The sequence below is a fragment of the Anser cygnoides genome, chromosome 3 (assembly GCF_040182565.1).
Source record: "Anser cygnoides isolate HZ-2024a breed goose chromosome 3, Taihu_goose_T2T_genome, whole genome shotgun sequence".
NCBI classification, from domain to species: domain Eukaryota; kingdom Metazoa; phylum Chordata; class Aves; order Anseriformes; family Anatidae; genus Anser; species Anser cygnoides.
The window spans coordinates 38,264,634-38,290,310 of NC_089875.1; the positions used below are offsets into that span (position 1 = coordinate 38,264,634).

General features: G+C 40.5%; 1 protein-coding gene across 2 annotated transcripts in view; it reads right to left on the minus strand.

Moving 5' to 3' along the window:
* Positions 1-25,677, minus strand: part of KIF26B (kinesin family member 26B) — a 297,138-nt gene that overhangs the window by 83,952 nt on the left and 187,509 nt on the right. The window contains exon 5 of one of the 2 annotated variants that reach the window (XM_066995522.1): positions 23,743-23,926. In XM_066995522.1, the coding sequence (XP_066851623.1) occupies positions 23,743-23,926 (184 nt within the window). Of the gene's footprint in view, positions 1-2,818; positions 4,265-23,742; positions 23,927-25,677 lie in introns of those variants that run through there. The other variant, XM_048053158.2, reaches the window with a different exon arrangement.

Sequence of the window (25,677 nt, forward strand, 5' to 3'; positions counted from 1 at the left end):
TAGAGACCACCAGTGCCCCAAGGCTTGAACACAGCCAATTACTTTAACCTTGCTGATACCGTTGGAGAAAGGAAGGAAGAGAGTCTATGCCTGGCCAAGCACTTGGAACAACTTATGCATCAATACAGCTGGTGTGATAATCCCCCAAACAGGACATAATCCCTATGATGAAGCTCAGCTGCCCTCTGTACATTGGGAACTTTGCAGTTATAATACTGGGGACTATAGTAGAAAGGTTTGTAAGTTACAAGGCGATGAAGCTGGCTTTTCTAGTTCTAACACTCCATGATAAATGGTTAAATAAAAAATTCACTTTGAATTCTCAAGCAGGGAAACTCTAGGAATGATAATACCAAGCATTTCCCTTCAATGTGCAGCACACTACTGCATAAGGCTATTAAGGTATATGCTGTATAACTGGATTTATGCTTTTTTTTTTTTTTGGTATCTGGACAATGGTGTGACCTGAACAGGATTTGTTCTGCAGTTACGGTTCCATAGGGATGCTATGAACAATCAAACCACCTGCCAGACTGTGTCACCTAATTGTCCACAGGTGTAAGGAAAGAATCCTTCCTCCTCTTTTCCCTTACCCATGCTGCTGTAGTTTGAAACTTAGTTTAAGATGTCCATTAAATCACCAAGCAATGGCCTTCGATAGAGGCAGCAGGAGACTGGACTGTATGGACCACTGATTTCATCTTTGCTAAATACACTCAGGCATGAAGATTAGTTTGTGTGGAACTATTTGATGTCCTTGGATCTCTACCTCATAGTACTCAATGCCTACAAAAGCAGGGTTTCTCCTCCTTCGCTCCCTCCATTCCATTATACATTCATATATAACTCAATTCTTCAGGCCTTATTGCTATGATTCATTAGGTGCATGCTCTTAATTACTTTGCAAGATACTCTACTATCATGAGGAGAAAAGATCAGCTCTTTGCCCTGAGCATTCAGCAATTGACAAATTCAACACTTAATCAGGCCAAATACTACTCTCTCCTGATGAATTCTGAGGAATGAGATTTGTAAAAGTAAGGCATTGTGCAACATAGCCTCAGATTTCAAAATTAGCTCTTAAATTACTGAGCAAGTAAGTGCTAAGCAGTCCCAGAACCTGCAGAGCCTTCCTTAAAATATCATTCAGGTTCACAAGGAAGGCACAAAGGTGCAGAACTGTAACTGCCAGGACCAAATGACACAGTGCAAGCGTCCACACAACCACCAAAAACGCTGCACCTAATTGGTGGTATCTCCATCCATTCACCACAGACAGTCTGAACAATTTTCTTGCAATTCTCTATCAGCACTCTTCATTTCTCACCTGGAAAAGCTCCACAGCTATTCTAGCCCTAAGCCTCTTCTGGCCAGAGATGGAAACCTGCCAAAACATGCAGAAATACTGTGAATGAGGTGTGCTAAAGAGTCCACTGGGACTACAAACTCATTTTTACACAAGGTCTGAGCATGGGTGTGAACCCAGATGTCTAGAGATAGACTATTGCATTAACTTACTGTGCCATTTGTCTGCTTTCACAACAAACTCATGCTATATTTCATCGACAAGGCTACACTTTGCTTCAGCCACACGGTGACAAAAGCAGGGCTGCAATACTAATTTGTTCTAAAAAAAAGTTCCACGTAGGGCCATCTTTTGTACTGACAGATGATGCATCCTCTTCCACTGACACCACAGGGAACAGTCATCAGATGTCGAGAGGGATTTTCCAAATGCCTTCAGGGACCTAATTAGGCTGCCACTGAAGCTGGTGATAAAATTCCTGTTGCCTTTAGAGGTATGGGTGCAGGGATAGACCCTTGCTGTGCTCTGCAAAAGCTTCTCTCTCATCCATGTGCTATGCCACAGCTCAGGCTCTCTTCTCTATTTTGGACTTTTTGTGTCCTGTGTGTCATCTGTTTTCTCAGTCCGATTTAGAGGACAGGATCATTGAATCAGCGCTGAACAAACTGATGGCAAAGATAAAAACAACAACAATAACTGCCACTAAAGATCAATTTTTCAGTGCATGATGGAATGGAAATCTGTCCCATCTGAAACCTGTAGAGATTTTTAAAATACTGCTTTAAAAAACATGGAGACTGACTGTTAGTTAAGTATTCCTAGTTTAACACCCTTATTGTGACCAGCTGGAAAATATATTTATCGAGTGGATTCATTGCCATGAAATTAAAAAAGAATAGATTTTTTTTTCAATTTCAGCCCATGATAAATTCCTCTTTTTATTTTACTAGCTCTCTCACATTGTATTAACAAACTTTATGAAGTGTTTGCCAGGCCAAAGGCTAATCTAATTACACAGACTTCTCTGGATCAGAACGGTTTGTTATAAACTATTACAGTGACTTGGCGTCTGTCTGTGGATGTGTGTGTCTACACAAAATGATAAAATCAATGTTCTCTCCCCCAAGCTGTGAATCTCCAAAACCTTTATGTGCAATCTTCTCAAAACGTTCCAAATGTATTAAAAAGGGGAAAAAAAAAGAAATGAAGAGGTTTTTTTTCTAGTTTGAGTTCATCCAAGATGATAATTTACACAGTAAAATTACTGTGCATCAAACATTGCCCCCCCCAAATAAAGTACTTTAAAATATCTATGTTCATTAACACAGAGATTTAGCTTCCTTTTCTCTCCTCACTATTCCTCCTTCCTCTGATTCTCAGCTGCTCAAACCATTAATGTTCTGTGACAGAACCAATCCACAACTGATACGGAAGACTGGCTTATGCACTGAAGGACCAAAAGTAAATAACTGTTGAGGGAGTCAAGGGAAAACCTACATGGGTATAACGTACTTCTTGAGGGCGTAAAATGTCTGTCGAGGGAGTCAAAAGCAGATGCCTGGTTAGATCCAGCTTTCTTCTGTTCCAGTGCATGAAATTCCACGTGCCAAGCCGCGTACCAGCACTCTGCATGCAGGACAGCTGCACATCCCTTCGCGTGGTGCAAGGGCCCAGAGCCAGTCCATGAAACGTGTACTGCTCCAGCCACATCTCTCCTCCTCGGCCCAGCACACCAGGCACGGCTAGTGAGCAAATCAACCAGCAGGTCAGAAAGCAGGAAGGAGGTCTCACTAGGCTTCAAAACCAGGAGATACAGACCTGGCCACGGGGGAGCTTGAGATGAGGTTCAGCTGCGACTGGTCTCACACACACCTCATGAGACTTGACAAGCTTGTGGAGATCTTAAGCCTCGTTAAAATTGTTTGGCACGTCTCCAGCAGTGCTACCATGTTAAGGTGCTACCTGACTAGCCGTAGATTCCTCCAAGGTGGGGAAAGTCTCTTGAATTGCTAAATAGGAGCAAGCCTGGTTTTCTGGGAGAACACCAGCCTCAAAGGGTTCAGTTAATCACACACACTAAAAATCCTAACAAATCAAAGCACCAAGTATTTGAGTCAATTTTTTAAGGTTCTTGAGACCATATTAGCTAGTAGACACTAAACGAGCTCCCCAAACTTAACTAGAAAGCAGAGGCATTTCAGGCATCTGTGCTGATGGGGAGTTTTCTGCTTTGTTACAAGAAAATTTCAGCAAAGCTATTCAGGCACCAGGCTGCCTGTATTCTATTAAAGTAACATGACTGCTTCTCCTGTTCAGTCTCTCCTTCTCTCTCTTGCCAACCCCTAAACGTTTTGCTTTAAATTTGATGACCGAAAGGGGCAGAAGAGAGCAAAGGTGACATTACCAGAAAGGGAAGTGGTTACTGGTTGAAGATCACAATGTCATCTGGAGAAGGATGAAAGTGCAGAGACGGGCAGACAGCCTGCCTTCTACTCCTGCCACCTTTAATAACTTCCTTCTTCTTTTTTGTTAAAACTTGAAAATGAAACCATTCAATTCAGATGGCTGCTGCCAGTCTGTCTGCCTGTCAGGCGCAGAAAGCAGCTCCATTTCTGTATTTCTCTGCAGCAGCATGACAAAGTCATTGAGCTGCTGACTCCAACCTTCACGTAATACCCACAATGTAGGGGGCTCCCGAGGCAGAGCAGCGTATGTGGGAAATCTGCACTCCCACTGCTCAGCCCCAGATGGGACCACTCATTAAAGGCATGTCAGGAGCAAAGGAAATGCTGAAAGAATAGGTGCCACTACAAAACCTCTCATTTAAAAGCAAAGGCTTCTAGAAAGGCCATTGAAGGAGTACCAGAGCAGCCCTGCAGCTGTTCGGCTCTTGCAACTGAGAACAAAAGATGCAAACACAAGAGGACGGTCAGGACCCACCTAGAGCCCGCTATCCCTCCCATCATTCCCTTATGTGGTGAAGCACACGGGGGACTAAGAATGTGGCACAGTACCGCCTATCTGCAGGCTTTCAAGTCTAAGGGGCAACCTGACCATCTTGTTACTAGCAATGTCCAAATTACTCACAATCCAATTCTTGTTCCTAGGGACATGCATCCAGCTCTAATGTCCCATCGAAAGCCCTACACGGATGTCCCAAGGCATCATTCAGGTAACAGATTTTAAAAGTTTACTTGACTTTGAACTCCATCAAGCTAAGAAGTGATTTCTGAGAAACCACAGCATATGCAGAAGAGAAACCAAAATGTTCTAATTAAAGGCCTTCTCCTGTTATCGGAGCATATTGGATTAGTGCAAACCGCATCAGAGGAAACTAGTTAATCCATGTCTGGTTGATTTGTACACTGGGGAGGCCAAAAGATTTTAGCCGTCAGTATTATTTACAGCAGCTATAACATCCTGACAGTTTAATGACAGAAAATCCAGCGTTACTTTTTTGGCTGAATGATGAGAGTTTTCTTTTTCAATATGCAAAAAATTCTACCTATCTTACTTCTAAACCAATATTATAAATATACTTTGATTTGTGATGTGATATTAACTTCAACAATATCCATGACACATGAATTAACAAGGCTGATAACCTCCAGAGAGTTGCAAATAGAAACACGATGTCACAGCCATGGTAAGTCATTTCAGGAGCATTTTAATTCCTCATGACAACAGTTCTCTTGATGGAGGGGTGGACTGGGCAAGGCCAGGATTTGCCTGGATTATTCTCTAGAATTACTATCATACATCCTGACACAACATCCACGGTTATGTTCAACTGGAAAAGCATGAGAACTCTGTCATGTCCCACTGCACATATAAGCCAGAACAGCCTGTTCAGCTTTTGTGCTGCTTTCTGGGAGGACATACTAATAAATAACGAGCGTACCTCTAAACACACTCTTTGTTAAAGTGCAAACGAGGTTCTTCATTTATGGTCCCAAAGCTTCCACATTCCAGGTGGGTCGTTTCTGGCCTTTTTCTCCTTGGCACACTGTTTAGACAAAGAAGCGTCTGTATGCTTCACTAACCCTTACATTGTGCTAACTCTGGGCTTGAACTTTCAGGCTAGGTGATATTTTTCCCCTTTTCTAAATGAATGGCTTGTTGAACGCTTTGTTGATACAGGGCTGAAGAGAGGTATATTATACCAAGAGGGACCAGTTTACATACAGCGATACACTGGTATATTTTATTAATGCAATCCATCATTTACCTTATCCTCTCCGTGAACAAAACAAAGGTTAAAATTTATATGTAACTGCCCAATGCAGAGATTTTTGTAAGGCTTGTTTATGAAAAGAGAAAACAGTGTGGGAGTAAAATATAATTCATAACATATAAATATATCCTAAAGGTACAATAAAGATCATGGCATCAGCTGAAATAAAAAGCGTTATGGCAGAAATGGGAGCAGATCCTCACATTAGAAGGCAGTGGATAGATCAGGAACGGAGGCTGAGGAGGATTTGGTAGCACCCCTCTGGCCACACAGATGGAGCACCAGCATTAGCTGAGCATGCAGGACGCTTCTGCCTCTGGTAAGTCCAATAAAGTGCTGTTTCTAGCACGCAACATCTCAAGTATCAGATAATAGAGATATTTGTTACTGCATAAATGGCATCTAGACCGATTACAGTTATACTGTATTCCTCTTTTCACATAACCAGAGTGGAACCAGGTACTTGTCTGCTTGTCCTATCTATCTATAAACAAGTAAGAGGTGGTGAGTTAGCTGTGACTGCATAAAATTTAGGCACCAGATCTTTACCAGATGTAAGTAAGCATTGATCAGTGAACCTGCTCTTGCAGACCTCTGCCCTGATCTACTTGATCACTGTCTTCCACTACAGCTCACAGACATCTTCCTCCCTTTTTATAACAGAGTAGTGTCAGCAGGACGCACAGGGGAAGCTGGATGGGAGGGAAGACACTGGTTGGTGTAAGAGGAAAAGACAGGTTCCAAAAAGGGGAAACAGAAGACAGCCCTGAGGTGAATGTGAGAGGGTGAAAAAGTGGCACTGACGAAGACAAGGTAGACGGCCCATACTCCTGGAAGCAAAGACAAGGCAAAGACAGCAAGATGTAGTCAGGGGATATATTCTGTAGAGTAAGAGTGATATTGTGATCCTGAAAACTAGACAGACAGCAAAAGGGCAGGGTGGAAGAGTTAAATATCACAGTCATTAATGAACTGAAATTAGATTATAAATCCTTTGGGATCTGTCACCCACTGTGGTAATGATGTGCTGCCCTGCCTCTTCATTTCACTGCGGAGACCATTCTGCTTATGAGACTGTAAGCAATTAGAATCAGAGCCCTCACCTCCATAAAATATATCGGAAGACACACAGATTGGAAGAGAAGCACATCACAAACTACATATTTGTGTTGGAGCTACTACAAAGTATATAAGAAATGCCATGGAATACAATGTTTTTGGCAGCTGCACTCTGCTTAAATCAAAAATAGGAAAGATAAAAAGCAAAACTACTAGACGAGAAGAGGCTGCAGTTACCACAGACAAAACTTCTGTATCAGAAATGGAATGGAAGAGAGAAGACAGTGCCCTACTTCACTTAATTGGGAGTTGATCACTTCTGTCGTTATTAGTTTAACAACAAACAGTCCTCATTGGGAACAATTGATTCTGTTCAGTTTTCATATACTCTGGGCCTCCCAAACCTGTTGGCCCTGTGCAAACAAGCCTTCTGAGAAAATAAGCAAACAGCTTAGAAAAAAAAAAAAAAAAAGAGATAATTTTTACAGCAGCAGAAACAGTTACTGAATTCCAGCTTTGCAGCGCTGCTGTACTGTGGGCTGGCAGCTTTCAGAAAGAGAAGCCTCTAGGTCTGGGGTTTGTAAGCAATTTGCCACACTTGTCATCCTTGCCGTATAAAAGCCTTTCCCGGAGGATATTGTTCTAACAAAATTATCCATTGTAAAGGCCAGCAGCATGCTCATCGTGTCTCAATCAAGGCAGCATAAAGAGGAAAGTCAACCATGCATGTCTATCATTTGGACGATTAGCCTTTCTGTCTGCAGACGCTATTCTAAAAGGCTAGTGCTCGGAAGCACCTAATTTCTCACTTGGAAATTATTTTTCTTTGTCTGTCAAAAGCACATAGCAATGAATGTCCTCTGAGAACAATATTCAGGAGCTTAAGACAGAATCAATGCAAATACATCAGAAACATCCTTGTAACCTCTCTATGACCAAACAAACAAAAAAAATGGGTATTTGTGACCTGGAGCAGCTGAAAACAATAACAAAAGAAAGCAGGTGAGTACAGGACACTAGTCCTTATGCATCTCCATTTACACTTTTGATACTGCTGCTATCAGTCTCTTTTGCTTACACCATCTTCCCTCTGCATCTCATCAGCTGTATTAATTACAATTATTTTTAAAGAGAAAAACCAGACAGTCAAAAGAAAAGGAAGCATTATTTCCAAGGAGCCCTTCATAATCATGATACACTGCTTTAATCTGTGATCTGTACTCTCTATCTGATTTAGACTAAATTATACTACTTTCTATTATCAGTAGAGTCTTTTAGTATTAGCTCAACTGCTTTTGCCCCTTGGTAAATCAAAAGAAAGAAAATCCATGAATTGCAAGCAACATCCTTACAGATCCACCAGTACAAGGGCCTGATGAGTATACCTGGTAAAATAAAGCCATTTACTCAACAATGTAAAAATTATTGCTTAGTCTGTGATAATGATTTATCTACCACTTTGTGTACTTTCTGCTAAGGCAAAGTACTAAGCCAAGAAAGGTCTACGAGTTTTCAGTTCATTCTTACTTTCCTTCTTTCATTCTTTTGTGACATTTCTAACAACAACTCAGAAGAAATTCTTCAAAGGGATCAGATCTGAACCATGATGACAAAGGCATGTCTAGATGGAGCTAGGAGTAATATTGGTTGGGTTTTTTTTCAGTCTGAATTGAAAGGAAGGTTCACTTCTTTCCGTATCTGTGTTATCTGTAAGATCAGTAAAACACAGACAAACTGGCTTCTTAATGGGGGAAAAAAAGCACAAGCAAAAGCAAAAATATTTGTATACTACGGGGCTGCAACAGCCTTTACTTCCAAGCTCGACTAAGTATCAGCAAATGCAAATTAACGTCTCACTTAACACAGAGCTCTTCCTGCCAGACTATAATCCTCCTCATCCTTCCTCCTCCTCCCTGGTACTCTTGAACTTGATGCGGTCTCTGGCAGCTGTTTGGGCTGTGTAAATTAAAAGGCACCACTGCATGACAGAGGTGTTTTTGTTTGACTTCTGCAAGCACAGGCTAGGATTTGAACTGAAGGCATGATTGCTGGGGACAACCTGCCCACCATGCATAAAGCAATATTTATTTTTGCTATTTTTTTAATGAAGTGAATTAAATACTACGGAAGATGCCATGTTGACAATTTTTGAGGCCAAAATATTTCTCTAAACATACCACGTACTGCATAAACTGTATCCAGATCAGTTTACCTATTAACATACCTCAGCTCTATTTGGCTAGGGCCATTTCAAGGGGCAAAAGAATTGTTTAGTGTCTGCCTGTTTAATCTTGGGCTCTCAGTCAAGATTGCTAATTCACATACTGGTTTTTCTGATCTATTTGTCAATTCACTGTGAGACCACCAACAGCCTTCCCTCCACTGCTCTGAATCTCGAGCTGTCTGGATTTTGAAAATATCAGGCCCTAAACCTCTCCTCTAACACCTTCTTTTAAGAAAGTATCTTTCCACTCAGTCTCCATTTTGGGATATAATAAAAATTATTAAAATGAAGCAGACTTTCATGGTCTCTCTCTCTGAACAATTATCTCCGGCAAAACATCTCTGAAAATCCAAAGAGCAGAATTCCTGCACAACCCCACATAGGAAAGGGCAGTTGCTTGAGGGTCCCTTGCTCACTGTGGGGTGATGGTTGTCCTAAATAAGCCTTGAAGTTCAGTTACTGCACATGTTGCTGTGATGTGTGGTGGGCAGCAGATATGCAAACAGCCCCCTAGGCTTGCGCGGCCAAGCAAAGCAAGCTAATTTATCTTTCCATTCTTAAAATCCCAGCAGCAGGAGCACACTGTGTTCAGGAAACAGCCATTTTAATTCAACATTTGCCTTCTACACGTGAGAGTCATAGCTGAATTTGGTTCACTTTGGTTCAGAAAGCATCACTCTTACAGAGCCTTACACGCTTCTGCGTTCCATTAAGAGGCTTGTTTGCCATCTAGTCTTAAAGAAGGTGGCTTCAGATGGTAACACTTAGATGACAAATACTTGATACAGCTTCCGATTCAGACCTTAGTTACTTGCCCTATTACCACTCTTACTAAACCATTGCTCGCTATGAGGTATGAAAGTTAGTCTCTAGAAAGTATCAAAATCAATTACCAGCCTTTATTCACAGTCTGATTTTCTGATCAGCTGGACTTTGAACAATCATTACAAATTTGGACTTGAACCACTTACTTCAAAACAAGGAAATGCGCTTCAGTGTAAGGTTGTGTGCATTTTGTCCCTGACAGCTAGGGAAGAAAGCTAACAATCCTCCAAGGAGACGAAGGAAGGGTATGGGTGGGCGGCAGTGCTGTAGGATTAAGGTGTTGGGAAGAAGGGAGGGAGAGGGCATGTTACCACAGCTTTATCTCTCTTGTCAGGTCATTTGATCCTGAACTAAGCAATGAACATGTTTACTTAGTAGTGTATTTTTAAAAGATTTCCAAGGGGGACAGAGAATTTGGCAAATACTCTTCTATTTCACGGTACTAAAAGAACCTAAAAATAAAGGAAAAATAATTGGGTCTTACGGGAGCATGTTAAAAACAAGTGGACGGGTGCTTCAGAGAGATAAAGATAAGTGAAACTTGCAGAGAAAAGAAAGGTGGGCTTTGTCTGCAGTCTGGTATTTTAGACAGGATGTATCTTCTCTATCCAGATGCTCTAGGACTACCCTCTAGGAGAGACAAATTGATATATATCATTGTACAACATGCACACACAAAACCAGCAAATCACATACACACACAAAAACAAGCACTGAGATGCAAAGACTTACTATGAAAACACACACAGCCCAGGAGGTATTTTCAGCTCTAACAAACTTTCCTTGAAAAAGCAAAAAAATATATATAAATGCAGGGCAGGCATCCACCTTGTATATTATCTGTCTAGACAGTAACTGGGAAATCTGTAAGAAAATATTAATAGCCTGCCTCTCTGGTACTCTTTGCAGATCTGACCAAATCTCTGCAGTCTAGCCTTGAGAGACAGCGGATGCCGACAATGCCTTAAAACAAGGATTGTTTGATTAATCTTTGTTTGGGGATTACTGTCTGAGAATTTAGGGGAGATCCAGATATATGAGAAGAGCAGTTTCAGTTTGTACACTTTAACTCCAGTTTTTGGTAACTGGCTGCTTGTCTCCCCCTTTTCCACCCTCTAGATGCAAGAAAAAAAAAAAATAAAGCATTTACCGATGCATATGTAAATCACATCAGGGAAAAACAAGGCTTTTGGAATGAGAAGAAACATCAATAATTAAGATACAGTGCTCAGACAGGAACAAACACAGGCAGAAGGACCACAAGCACTTACTGTGCACTTTACCTCCCCACACATTGTATCTTCTGCTACTGAAGAAACCAATATTTAAGCAGCAGCAGCAGCTTTCTCCACTGTTTTAGTCTGATGAAAAAAGGAGGATATTCCCACAGCAACCACCTGTGATAAACTAGTCTACACAGTAGATTGAAATCTTCACTAATACCAATATTAAATGGAGAACGGTTTCATTTGCTTTATTTTTTGGACTACTAGAACTATGTTAAAAGCAGGACAACATACGATTTACAGTCTTCGACACTGAGCTCCTATATTGGTCGTTTCACAAATGCAGTTGCTTTCCAGAAAAATGGTGGAGTAAAGGTCATGCTGCAGTTCTTTGCTAAGCTTCTACTCCATCACCGTATCAGGCGCTTAATCAAATGGGCTTCCCTTGATAGCCTTATCTCTCAGTGGGTCAGTGTTGCTTGGACAGAACTGCAAAATGGCTGCACATTGCACCAGCTGTGTTACCTATTTCATTTAGAGCAGAATTTCAGTGTTCTGAAAATTGCTTAGCAAACAGGACTTGAAATCAAAGTGACAGTACTCTCTCATGCCTCAAGTAAAAGCACATTTTGGTACCCAGCAGGTGACCAAAGAGTAGCTGTGAGTTGTTATTTTAATAGTATTGAAAGGTATCATGCAGAATCCCCAAATCAGGCAAAGCCCTGCCAGTCACTGACAGACAGCCATGGGCTGCACAGGAAAGGATGGAGGGAGAGCACTGTCATCTGGTGCTGGACAACTGGATGCTCACATTTCTCATTGCCCAGCCCAGCTATTATGCCGCAGGAGACTCAGGGACGCCAGGGATTTCATGCCGCTGTGATCCAAAAGGAGCTTACAGACCTCCATGGAACACCCTGCATCAATTCATCCTGAAGCTTGAATATTTCACACTAGTAATGTCTTGTCTGGCTTTATATTGTGGGAGGAGAAAATAGTAAGAGGTTTATATAGAGGAAGGGTAATAATCACAATACTCTTCTTATTCAGCATTATTAGTCTCTGCTGAATTAGATGGATCAGTGAAAGATTCTTCATTCCTTTGGAGATAAAAACAGAACAGTCTAAAATTGTGAGGAAATATTGTACCTATTAGTCTCTACGTAAAAGCCCTAGAAATAATGCTCACAGAGATAAGATGTAGAGTAAGAAAATAATAAAGGCAAAACAGCAAAGGCAAATTCCCTCTCTGTGCTGCTCTGCAATTAACTGTTTGAAGCAATTCCCGATCCCCTTAATCTCGAGAACTCTGCTTATCTGCCCATCCAGTTATTTTTAATTTGTACTTCTATTATTACTGCTGCATTATTAATACACCCTGATAAGATAGGAAATAGCATGGTGGTGGTCCGTTTCAGCAATGCCTCTCATTGCTTGATAGCCTTTACGATGAATAGCTCCCTCCTATCCGAGGAGATTCACGATTCTTGCTGGTCACAGGGCACGAGGCCCAGGAGGAGTCCCACATCCTTGTCCGTGTTGCTATTTGGTTTCCCAAAAAGCAGCCAGGGCCTCCCCATGTTTATCACATCTGCACACACTGTTATCAATCAGGGTGCATGCCTTCTCCTTCTGTGTGGCCAGGCAACACACAGCCCCGGTGCCTCTGTCAGATCTCTTGCCAGCACATACCTTAGCACTGCTCCTCAGAGCTGACAGAAAGTTAAAGACAAAAATGCGATGTTTAAGGTATTTTCTTGGTGGGGGGGTATAGCAGCTTTTCTGGCCACACTGCTTCCAGAATCTGGGCCCAGGTGCCAAGCCAGTCAAGGAAAAAAGTCTATAGGAAATCAAGATCTTTGTTTGGCTAATAACTCTAGCAATACAAAATGGTGGAAAGAAGGGGGCAAGACATTACATCAAAGACAACTCTAAGACAATAATTATGCTCAGTGTACAGTCGGAAATACATGTGTTACAATTTCTGTGGGGAAAAAAAAAAGAGAAAAAAGGGGGGCAGGGAAGAAAGGATCAACAGTTTTTAAGTTTTCCCACGTTTATGTTTCTGTAATGGAATACGTGCTGCTGTAAAGGTTACTGTACAGCTATCCTGGCATTTTAATACACACCACATTTTTACACCACATCTTTTTCTAACTAAGTGTCTCCCCTTCAGTACAAATATTATAAATTGAGCAGATCTGTGGAAAAATCACGCAGCAATTAATATGGATGAGACCAACTGGGATCCACAGAAATGTAATAGAGCTTCACAGATAGCTAGATAGCTAGAGAATTTAATGTAAAATGCTGCCGTTTTTATGAGCATTTTCAGTCACCCCAAAGGAGAAAAAAAATCATGTGATGTATAGGCGGACAGACTTAAGCAAGAAGAAGGATAATATTCTTGGTTAAAATCAAGTTACTGGGAATATCTTAAGAAAATTTTGAACTCTTCCTCTTACAAAAATCATCTGGTCTATAAAGTCTTGGCAAGTTATCCTCTCAGTTTTTCAGATAACTTGTTCAGCAACGCCATACATTGCTCTTTGCAATCTATTCCCACTGTGCTGGGTGAAGGGGGAGGTAAATATATATATACACATGCACCTATGTATGTTTGTAGATACAAATATACACCCTATGTATAGTGTGTATTGCACATATACCTAACCACCCACCCCTCACAGATGCACCCACTCCATTTCTCACTTCTGAGTGCTAGAGAAGTAGTTTTGATGGTGATAGACCTTAAAAATTGTATTAACTAACCTCATTCATTTGCAAAATTGATCAGGTCAACGTTTTCAAATTTCGTTTTTACCTTTAGTGTATAGAAAAGAAAGATTCTTTCATAATGAAAAGTGGGAACGCTGATGTATTGCATTTCATTCCTGGCATTTAATATCTCACTATCCAATTAAAGGTCTTTTAACTGCTAATCACTTCAGCAGCACTATAGATTAAAACACCTATTTAGACGGGGAAAATGAAATGGCATTTGGTTATCAAGAATTCAGATCCACTAATGCAATGTTTCAATGCCAAGCCACACTACCTACCTTTCTAGGAAGGAGCCCTCACTGAAAGCAGCTTGCTGTTCTGGTTACAGAGCAATGACACCTTGGGGATCTGAGGGCCAGAGGCTCTCATCTAATGGTTGTGTGCATTGTCATCAGCTTTACAGGTCCATCCTGGCAGAAGGAAAGCTGAACATCTCCAGCCCTTAAATCAATAAAGAACAATTCAGCCTTCCCTTGGTTTGCATAAGGGCAAACATGAAAAAGCTTTCTTGGTCATTTCTTTGAAAGTCCGATGGCTTCATGCATAAATAGTGGAGCCTCTGAAGTCACTGTGCTGCCTTGGGTAGACTTGGGTGCAGTACAGTGAATCTTCAATGTTTCTTAGACTGGAAAGCAGGGGATGCAGACTTCCATCTGGAGGAAAGTTGCAAGCATCTAGAACTTTGTGCAAGCATCTTATTATTTCTCCTGGTAGCTGGTTTCATACTAAAGTTAAAGGTTCAGAGCAGAACGCAAGAGGCTGTGTTCCTACTCAGGGAGAGATTCGTTTCACCTTACCTGAGCGAGCCAAAACACAGATATCTTATTCCAAGACAGATGTCTACGTCACCTCTGTAATCAATGAAGAAAGAAAACTAGATCTGGTAGGCAAGTCAGCCCATCCTAACAGAGGCAACATTTTTTTCCATTCATCCATGGGAGGAATTTATATGACCAGCCTAGATCAGAAGTGTAGCATTCACTTAATTTTGCAACATAAATGCCAGCCTAAGAAAGCACAATAATTGTGGCTCTAAACACTGAGGAAAAAGACAAAGAGATAATGACTTGGAGCGTGGAGACGCAGGTTTTTTGAAAGAAAAGCACAAAAAAGGGTAAATGTATCCAGAGAGATCTTCCCCCCAAATTGTGTTTGATCCCTAAATAAAGAGGCAGAAAAGGGAAGAGTTGGTGAATGAAAAAAGCTACATTCAGTGGTATTCTCACTACTAAGCTACAGGTCACACTAGACTCTTCCTCAGCTCAGCTGGTTATCTATTTAAGTCAATGTTGTACAACAGAAATGAGGCAAAGCTCAGATTTTTATTATAATAGAAATCAGAATAGCCTTGCAGCTGAATCATTAGTCCATGATGTTACAGCAGTGCTACAGAGGAGCCTCCAGCAGTGTCCCCATCCTGCCTGTGCCACTGAGCACTGCTCTTGGACACATGCTGAGAGGAGTCAAACACAAAAGAAAAAGTTGGGGGGAGAAGAGCTTTAGGAAGTTTTAAGGAAAAAAATGTAATAGGGTCTACAATTGAGAGTTTAAAGTACAGTGCCTTCAATTTACATAAGATCTCAGAAAACTTACCATGATCCACGTTTAAGGAAACTATTCAGCATTTAAGTTCCTTGCTCAGCATTGTCTGAGAAACACCCTTGTAATTTTCAGTTTCTTTCATCTTGACTTTCCTGATTTATATTAACCTCTTCTTCGTGGATTTAAATATAAATTTAATGGGGTGAGAGATTTAGGGGGGATAGGGCAGGGAAGAAGGGGACATTTCAAGAGGTACTACTGGAAGTCTTTGAAATGAACTGGAAAGGATTAACTAGACCTATTATAATGCCCCAAAATATTAACAAGCAGTATAATTTAAACTGAAAAGCGGAGTAAAAGAAAATACAATAGCTCAGACAAAGTTTGAAGAAATCAAAGTCTTAAAAACAATGGGTTTTTATATTCTAGAAAAATCTCAGTAATTTTCACTCAAATTGCATAAGCATTAATGTTTAAGGGATTTTAAAATGTGGCCACTCTACTGTGATACTATTTCAATAGCATAAGAGTATGTTTAAAACATATTTAATATGTCACCAATGTTAAAGATTTCTGCAGCTAATGAAGGTTGGCAACATTGGAACAGCCAAATTAATTGAGCCATGTGATTGTGTATCAAGGCTCCTAGTCAACTACATGTCTATAAATTATGATCATTCACACCAATAAGAGGCTTCAATTCAAGAACACAGGCAAGTAACCTAAAAGTCAAAGACTGATGCACATAAAATCATATATCCATGACAATGCAGAGGGCATTGTATAAATAAAGTCACTCAGGAATGTACAAAACTTAATGGCACCAGGCTGAAGTGATTTAAGCTATTTTTCTTTTGATCCTCAATGTTTACACAAAAATTCAACAAAACAGACCACGGTAAACAATATAAAATTAGGGCTTACAGCTCTCTCCCTGGGTGAATTGCACTATGAAAGAATCACAGAAAGGATTGATTCTTCTAAAAAAGAAATAGGAAATACTATCAAAATGAAGTGCAGCCTTTTTCATATCTTGTCTGTCTGGTTCAATTCCATCGGGAAACATCCTCCATCCACCTCTTGTGTTCACCAGTTCACCCATAGGTACAATTTCTGAATACACATAGGAAGATGTCAATAAAAAGAGGAACACCTTTTTTTTTTTCTTTTTTTTTTTTTTTAATTCTTTGGGGCAAAAAAGAAGGAATTTTCCTGATGCCAGGAGTGACAACTTGTCAGACCACTTCCCAAGCTTTCAGTGGTTTGTAGGTGGGCCAAAACGGACAGAATGCCCTTAATCTGGCTCATTAATGAGTAGGGCTGAGATCTAATCCTCCCCTCCCAAAGGGACTGGCTAGATTATACGGCAGAAATGCAGCCTTGTTTTTCCACACAGAATTTCTGTGTAGTTTAGGCAATGGGACAGGTTTTCCTGTAGCAAGCTTGGATGATACGCACTCTTAGCTTTCCATGAAGCTGCAGCTTCTACACTTTGCAAATAGAAGGAACAGGAATTATGCCCATCCTCTAAATTGTGGAAACATGACTGGGTAGAAATTTCTTTAAAACACATCTTTCTTTAAACCTCACAGCCAACCTAAATGCAATGACAGGCTCCTGGGATGGCACTTGCACAACAATTGGCTTTAGAGAAAAAACAAAATATCTGTGCATAGAAAATATGACTGAGGGTAGTAAGAGATTATTATTTATAGCGATTCTTCCAAATTCTATTAATTTTACCTTTTTCTTAAAGCAGCTTGAGGTATTAAAACTCCTCTGAGAAAAGTGCACCTAGCAGAAATCTCGCTGAGGTGCATGAAGGCTTTTGTCTGCTCCAGCTGATATAGTTGGAAAGGAAAACCCCAGTTCTGAGCAACTCTGGATGGCAAAAGACCGTCTGGATTTAATTCCAAGTGGAACTAACTATTTAATTTATACAACAATCATGTTGACAACAATGATGAACACATATGTCTCCTTTAAATGCCTCAAGGGATCATCCTTTTTTCCCCCATTTCAGTAACCATGGTAACTTTGGGCAAAAACAGCTTCCACCTCAGAAATTGCTTTCTGTGATAAAGGGTTTATCGCCTAACAGTTACTTTTTCTCCCTATACACCTGAATGATAAAGGAGAGAGAACCTCTCCTTCGCAAAGGGAAGAGCACTTCTGCTTCTCTCTGAAAAAGCTTCAAGATGGATGGCAGTGAAGTGAACTACAGAACATATCTTGCAAGCTGTGCTGGTTTTTTTGCTGACCTTCACACAGGTTTTCATAAACACCCACTTAATGTACACAATAATGTTGTCAAAAAAATCCTCACATCCACAAATCAGTCAAAATGAAAACTCGCTGAGTAAAAAGGGAGGTTTTCTTTATCTTCTGGGCTTAGTCAAGATGTGCATCAATTTCGTTTCCTTTAAATCAACTTTGCAAATCACATAAATCTAAGAATGTCTCTCTACTTTCCGCTGTACTGATCCAAAGAGTTGACACAGCTATTGAAAATATCTTTTGGCAAAGACTATTCAAACCATGATTCATACGGGCTACAGCAAATAGCCAAACTCACCATTAACACATGTATTGCACTGTTATAGCCTGGATTAAAACATGTCAAGGCCAGTGTGGTAAGTTTTGCCTAATTAGTGAAAAGTCCAATAAACTATTTTAAGGCAGTGGATAGCTGAAAAACTAGCAGTTTGCAAGGTGAAAGCATTGGCATGTTCTGTTACCCCAAAAGATAGTTCTGAACCTACTGAGAAACCTGAACTGCTTGGGCAGTAGGGCTTGTTCACTGTTACTTTTGGCAGGGGTACACAAAAACAAGAAACAGCTCCAATAGAGAAGCACGGACAGAAAGAACAACACAGACAAGAAAAAACTTGAACAAATATTGGTACAGTAGAACCAAGAAATGCCCTTAAACTGGGGAAGGAATGGGATAACGAAGTGCTTTCTGAAAGGTCCTGGTGGTGTAAGAAGGAAAATTACCTCTGGTTGCTTCTCTTCATTATAATGCAAGATTTTGTATTTCTTAGTAAAGGAATTGAATTGCATTAACAATACTTGATCTGTTCCCTTTATATCACTTTCCCAATATGGAAAAACTCTGCGAAGCAATGCTTCTTTACTAGCCACTTGGATCAAAAGAACAGTAGTAGTATGTTACGTGATCAATACTCAAAGTGGGATGATATGACATTAGACCATCTTTTGATTTTAACAACACACCACTGCCTTTTTTATGCCAAGGATCTAAGACTCTGCCCATTAATCATCAGTGGTATCCTGTCTTTGTGGACCTCCTGCCTTCAAAGGAGCAAGGAGTATCACAGTTCTCCCCACACAAATGTGTTCACCTTCACCGAGATAATCACCAGCTAGCCTTCATGGTGGGAACCCGCAGTGGGATTCGGGGAAGTTGGTACCAGCTCGCTGAGACATTTGCAGCAAGTGAGAGGAATGACACAGCTGAGTGCCTCTGAAAATCTTCTGCTGTTTTGGCAGAAGCAATCTGAGGTCAGACAAAATCTGTCTGATGCTTCTAGATAGAGTTTTAGGCAAATCAGTGTGAGGGAAAGGTAAGCTGCAGACTAATGTAAAGTGAATAGTAAGCTTTAGGCTTATTTCAATCAAGTATTGTGCTTTAATGGAAGATTAAATTCTTACAAGCCAGGCACTATTTTTAATTGAACCTTCTGCAGTACATGACACAGATACTTAGAAGAAAGGAACGTGACTCAGGAGTGTCTATCACACCATCAGCTCACCTGCCAGCATTCTGCAAGCATTCCTGGCATTTGGCCACAGCCGCAGGCCAGCTGTCACTCATGGCCCTTCCCAGCCAGGCTCCATGCTCAGTCCCTGCCAAAAGACCATCTCCTGCATCTCTCACTTGCTTACTGACTGTAAAAAAAAAAATCATCTGTGCTGCCTCCTACCCTGCCCTACACACTTGGGAAGGGTTCCTCAGAAGCATCTGCAGTGTAACCTATTACTCCCATTTCAAAGATTTTAATAATCTCATCTTCTGCAACACCTACCAAAACTTGACAAGGGCTATCTAATATTGGACTGCTGGATGGGCTGAGGACACTACTGTGAAGATGAGCGATAAGACCTCATTCTTTCTTCCTGCTTCCCATCTGTCTCATCTTTCTCCCTTCATTGAGATTGTAAGTGCTCTGGAACAGAAATGACGTGTTTTTGTTTTTGTCTGAATTTATATATTATCCAGCAAAATAGGACTAGGCTTTTCAAGCAAGAAAATCCTGGTGCTACAGAAAAATAAAAAGTAAACACAATATCGTGTAAGTAAAACACAAACACAAAAAAAGTAAACACAATTAAAGTGCATTTCGTTAGTAGGTTGAAAAGACTTGCCAAAGAAAGTTCAATGATGACGTGCTTCTCCTTTGCATCGGGATGATTTCTATTAACAAACATTGCTATTTTATTTTCATATTGACCAGTACCAACATACAACAACTCACACACACACACAAAAATAATATGTAAGTAAAGGTAAATTAATCTCTGTTCAAACATAACAAATACTTCTCACTGGCAGAGTTCTGTAAGACTACACACAGAAAAATAATAAATGAAAGAAAGCCCAGAGATCACATCCATTCATCCTAAACCCTGTGCCACCTGAAAACAACCTATATATTAAGGCTGGCAGCAAATTTTTCATTTAAACTGTTTTTCATGGGAAATGTGAGATTCAGCAAAACATCATCTTTCACAGAAAGAACATTTCACGTTTAGTTTCCTTCCTGTTTGACGTAACACAGAGGGTGGAGAGAAGGAGGGAAGCAGATTGGGGAGCAAATCCATGGAAATCTTATCTTAGTCATGGAATAATTTGTTATTTCTGCATGGAAAGCCTTTTTTTTTTTTTTTTTTTTTTTCTATTTCTTGGCCCATTGTCAGAAAGAACAAACAGACTTAAGGAGTATGTTCCGGAAAATGATGGGACTTGGGGAAACCGCACGTACAGTCATCCAGGATAGCGGCACTCTTTGTCTGTGTTTAAGTCCAGCGAAAGCAATCTGCCACTCTCCTCTGGACAATAGCCCAGAACACAATGACTCAAAGACAGCACAGAGAGAACAAAAAGTGATGCTCAAGCTATGTCAGTTTGCAGAACTGGAGTGTTGTTCAGCCCAAAAGAAAACTGCTATCAAGAAACAACTGTGGGAATAACCGACTACTTCCCTGGGGATCAGCTCCCTCTGCTAGCAAAGGCAAACCCAAAGCACATGTGTATGTCACAACCCATACAAGCACCACTGCCAATTTATTTGCAATATAATCGCAACCCTTTTACTTTACTTCAGGGAGAGATAATTGGAAATGAGTCCAACAAAGGATCTGATCCCTTACTACTTCACCTTGACACTGCTGTTTCTCTGTGTGGTCAACGGTGTGTCTAACATTGAAGTAAAATACTGCTTTCCGTTATTTCATCCTCCTCCTCCAGTAAAGCTGAATGTTAGCATTCAAATAATACTTCTTCCAACTTCCAAGCTAGTACAGCTTGCTTTGCAAGTGCTTTTGTGGGAAAAGGTGTGAAGCACACAACCTGGATATAAACTCTCTAATTCACTTCTCTTTGTTTAGACTATTCAGCTGTACCCATATCCATACTAACTGAGCTGGCTAATTAACTTTTAAATATCTCGTTGATAGCAAAATCCTCCCGGTTTAATTCAAAAAATTATATGCCTGCACAAGACAGTTGATCCATTCCTAAGAAATTTTGGAATTTGAAATGAATCATTCCCATCAATTTTGTAATGAGAAGTAGAATCTTTGAAAATTCTACTAACAGATGTGAAAAAATGTCTGCTGTTTGGTGCCCAGTCCATTTTAGAAAACTGCGAAATGAAATTTAACCTCAAAGTCTATGCTTTGAAGTTCCTGACTTCCGATCCTGCAGCTTCTTGGATACTTATCTACCCCGGGAAACAGAAAGCTCTCGAGCTGATGCCAAGCCAGTAACACAGAGCTTCTGTGCTGGGGCTCCCAGCCCTACAGCCAAGAGCCCGCCTGCTGGGAAGCTAGCCCCAGGTTGTCTGTACGATGCCATACCCAGGCATCTTGGAAACCAAACACCTTGGCAAGGGCCTGCCTTCCATTTTGGTGAGCCAGGATTTCCAGTAACAAACTGCCCTGCCAGAAAATTCCCAGCCCATTCAAGCCCAAAGCGAACCAGAGTTTTATCACACTGGGATTGTTCATAACACGGTATTTAAATATAAAACAGAAAAAAACTAAGTGACTAAAAATAAAGTTTGGCTTCCCTGAACCCAATTCCTCCCCATGGGTCCACAATTTATGGATTTATAAACTTACAGAAACATTATGTGAAAGGAAATGCTGGGAAAATTAACATAGTTTTTTGCATGTTCGTACCGGAACATATGCCCACCAAACTGAACATATATATAAAAAATAAATAAATAAAAAGCAAACAAGCTAAAAATTCCAGTACTTCATCTGAAGTTTTCCCAGTCTGACAGATAAATTACATTGTTACACTGCGGTTGCCCACTTACTATGCCTCACACCCATCTCTCACCTACTGAAATGTAAATTATGCTATAGAGGTAAACTGATGGGAAACTCTGATGAAACCATATGAGTTTTAGGTCATAACTATAGGGTGATTCCTAGAAGAAATCAAAGAGGTGAAAAATGGAACTGAATTCCAGAAACTGCAGGCTAGACATAATTTTGCTAATGAGAATGTCGTGGAAAAAATGAACTTTCTCTATTTTGACTATATGAATTAATCCACTTTGGTTTGCTACCTTGGAGAAGCATGTATTAAAACTTTTTTTTTTTTTGAGCCTCTTAGATATTTCTCACATACTCCAATAGCTTCTTCATTTGCTGGACTGCAAAATTTCAGTTTTACTTATACAGCCTGGAGCCTGTTCTGGTACATGGTGTTGATGGAGAAGCAAACTGTATCTCTGTTTGGGTGTACTGCAAGACTGGTCCCCAAGACCTGTTCATTAGAAATCCAAGATCAGATGAGAAAGAAAGGTGCGGGTCAAGCTTACCGTGTTTTCACGGAGCTCCATCTGTGCAAGCATGTAGACCCTTTGCTTGGGAAGGACAGAAACCAACAGTCAGGGTAAGTGTCCACATAGTTCAACAAGGGAGATTAGTCCCCTGTTTTTATAACCACGTCCTTCATGATTTCTCAGCAGAAATTTTGTTTGTACTCAGATATAACCTGTCTCAAGCACAGAAATGCAGGAATCCTGAGAAGAGAGCTTCTATTGTAAGTATTTTCCATAGCAGGTTCTTATACGAACTATAACACATTCAAGCTTCTTCCCCCTCCCACTGAAGACAGAGTAGGCATCACTACTACCTTTTATCAAATTATGACAGATTTGTACATTTCTTCCCATTTACCAAGCCAGAGGAAAGGAAGGGAGCCTTATGTGGAGGGAATCCTACAGGCCCTTTTCAAATGGGCATAAACCAGCCACAAAAGTAATACCGCTGTTCTATGAAAAAAAATATGGAACTGTGCAATTTCCCAAAGTGAATGTCCAAAACCAGCAACAGAAATACCAAAGCACATCATATGTTCAGTACTCCTAGATTATATATTACAGTTTCTCTTCTAAACAAAAAGATTTGCAACAAACTCATTGTCTCTGCTTCGTACCCAATGAATATGGAAAAGCCGCACACACAGATGCTTGCATAAGAAACTACCTTGATTAAAGCAAACTGCTGTCTTCAGCAACCGCGTGTGTGTATTCCCAGATGTAATGTGCCAGGCTCTCCATTTCTAACAGGGAAAAAGGGCTACTCAGACAAATAACACAGCAACAACAAACCATATAGCCACCTTCTCCATTGCTTCCACCATTTTCTATCATAAGTATGTACCTACACAGCATTTTAAGGGGGTGTGATGGTGGAGAATGGAAGGAAGTAACATGACAGAAGGAAAAGGGAGTAATTCATCATTATCAGCATATGCTTCGTTCAGGTATGCGGATCAGGTATGTCCAGCCTTGTCCTGACTGCACTGGAAGAAAGCCAGGATAGATGAGTGAGAAGCAAATTACGGTGCATCCAGCCAAAATACCAGCCTGGACAACAAAGGGATCAGGAACCCAGAATATGCCACAGCAAGCACCTGCTACACAGTTTAAACACAGCCGCAGAGACCAACCTTCTCCAGAAACCCTAGCAGAATGGACACTGTCACCCCTGGGTAGCACCATGGCCCCAGTGCAGGTGCATTTTGCCCAACTGAGAGCTCGAAATGTATTATTGCTGCATGGTAAGGGCTGCCTGTGCTCAAGTCAACTTCAACCTTATTACAAATTCGCATGCACTAAGTAGTCTATGTTGTCAGGCCTTTGTGCATGTGCAGGGACCAACTGCAATAAAGCCAAACAAGAAACAACGTGCTTTTCCAATTCTCTTGATGCTTAGCACAGGGAAAAAATCTCCTCCCACAGAAAATAAGTGTTTTAGTGATACTTGTAAGGCCTACCTTGCCCACACCAGGGGTGTCTTTCACTTTGCTGACTGCCCTTAACAAACATGGTGGTGCAGGGGGTGGGGAAGTCTGAAGGATACTGCTGAAGCTGGTAGAGAAGAGCGGAGATTCAGGAGCAGACGATGCAGAAGGTCTGTGCTTCTTCTTTTTAGAAGACAGGTTCAATTTCTGAGCAGCTCTGTGGGAAAAATGACAAGAGTAAGCTAAAAAAAACCCAAACTCATCAACACAAGCAGTCAAGAATAAATAAAGGTAATTATCAGTTAACATTTATATAGGATCTCAATTTTGACCTCACCAATTGCAACAGCTCTACAATTCTGGTACTTTACTCATTAAGTAGGGTCAGAATCAGGTCTCTGTCATTGTCTCATCTGTTGAAACAATTCAGCCTGCAAAAAAAGCTCCAGAACCTCCAACTAAATCAATGAGCTATATGCCAATTTCTGTTATAAAAATAAGTTCAGTCACCAAATGGTTAACACAGAATTACTTGTCACTCATAAGCCTCTGATTAGAAAATGAATACTTGTGCAATGTTTGGATGTAAGCAGCCACTGTTACGCCAATTAGTATTAAACGCTCAGGTGAATTTGCTGAGGTGTAAGAAGCCTTGCACTAGCTGTTTTAAATTTCTATCAATTCTTAAAACATAAGACAGTCTAAAAGCTTAAGAAGTGATGACCAATGAAAATATTGCTGCTTGCAATGAGATAATCATACCATCTATAGCTGCATTAACCACTAAGCAGGGAAAACAACGAAGACAGTTTTTAAGCTGCAGTATTCTTAGCTAAGAATGCTGAAGTTTGTGTAGACTTTCATTAAAAAGCTAAGCTTTTCTGGAACAGAAACATTTCAATATTTTGCTTTGCAAAATGTTTTGAGAGGCAATTCAACACTCAGCCTTTGTTGCAGCTGTTTTGTTCCAACACACGTGCATTCTGCTCTGCCCAGTGATAAAGCCGATATTCATCATGTTGTCCTAGAGTTTCCCTTTTGTAAAATGGACACTTCAAACAGCGCGGGTCAACTGAAGCACGATCCCAAAGGATGAAGCTCAACAATTCATGAAGCTACATTCCTGCTCTTTGCTTTGGCAAAGAACTGTGGCTTGAGGTAGGTATAAAAGCAGTCTATGTTGACAGTAGCTCTCCTTACCTTGCTGAAGTGTGACAGTCAAGACCAGTCAACCCTTCTAGGTTTTAAGAAACTTTAGCTCTACTACACTGGTATTAGTATATGTTACCCAAATCTAAACTTCCAAAAGTGATTAAATTATTTTATCCCAAAGAGTTAGGGAAAAAAGACTGAGTGCATTTTTATATATATATATATATATATACACACACACTAATTTCGGTATGCAAGTACCTTGTGTTTGTATCAGATGTCTCAAACACACGAACAAATTACTGCTGGGCATGAAGCTGCCATATGTCAGCTGATCACGTGTGCACTGTGTGCCACCCCAGTGTATTCTTTTAGCCTATGGCAAATGCAAAGCAGTTCTCGATAAATTAGTTTTTAACAAAAGAGAAGCACTAGGAGATTTTAATTGACCTGACACAATTACAACTCGGAAGTCTCTGCGCTACCTCTTTGCCCTTGATCTGCCCCTTCCTTCTGGCTTTGAGACTGCAGTGCGGAACCTGGCCCTCTCTTTTAAGATTGTCTGCTTTTTCTCAGAAAACGTAATCAGAATTAGTTGGTCATAACCAAAGCAAAAAGCACCATTTTTTTCCTCTTCCTAGCACCATGTCAATGACTGGATAGGGTTTGTTGATTTTAGCTTCCACGTTGTCCATTACTAATGCTTTTATAAAGTTGTCCATGCTGAATCGAGATTTCCCATGTGTCTTAGCTTCATAGAACATTATTCTAAGCCAAATCTTTTAGTACGTGCAACAGCTGAAAATACAAATGTTG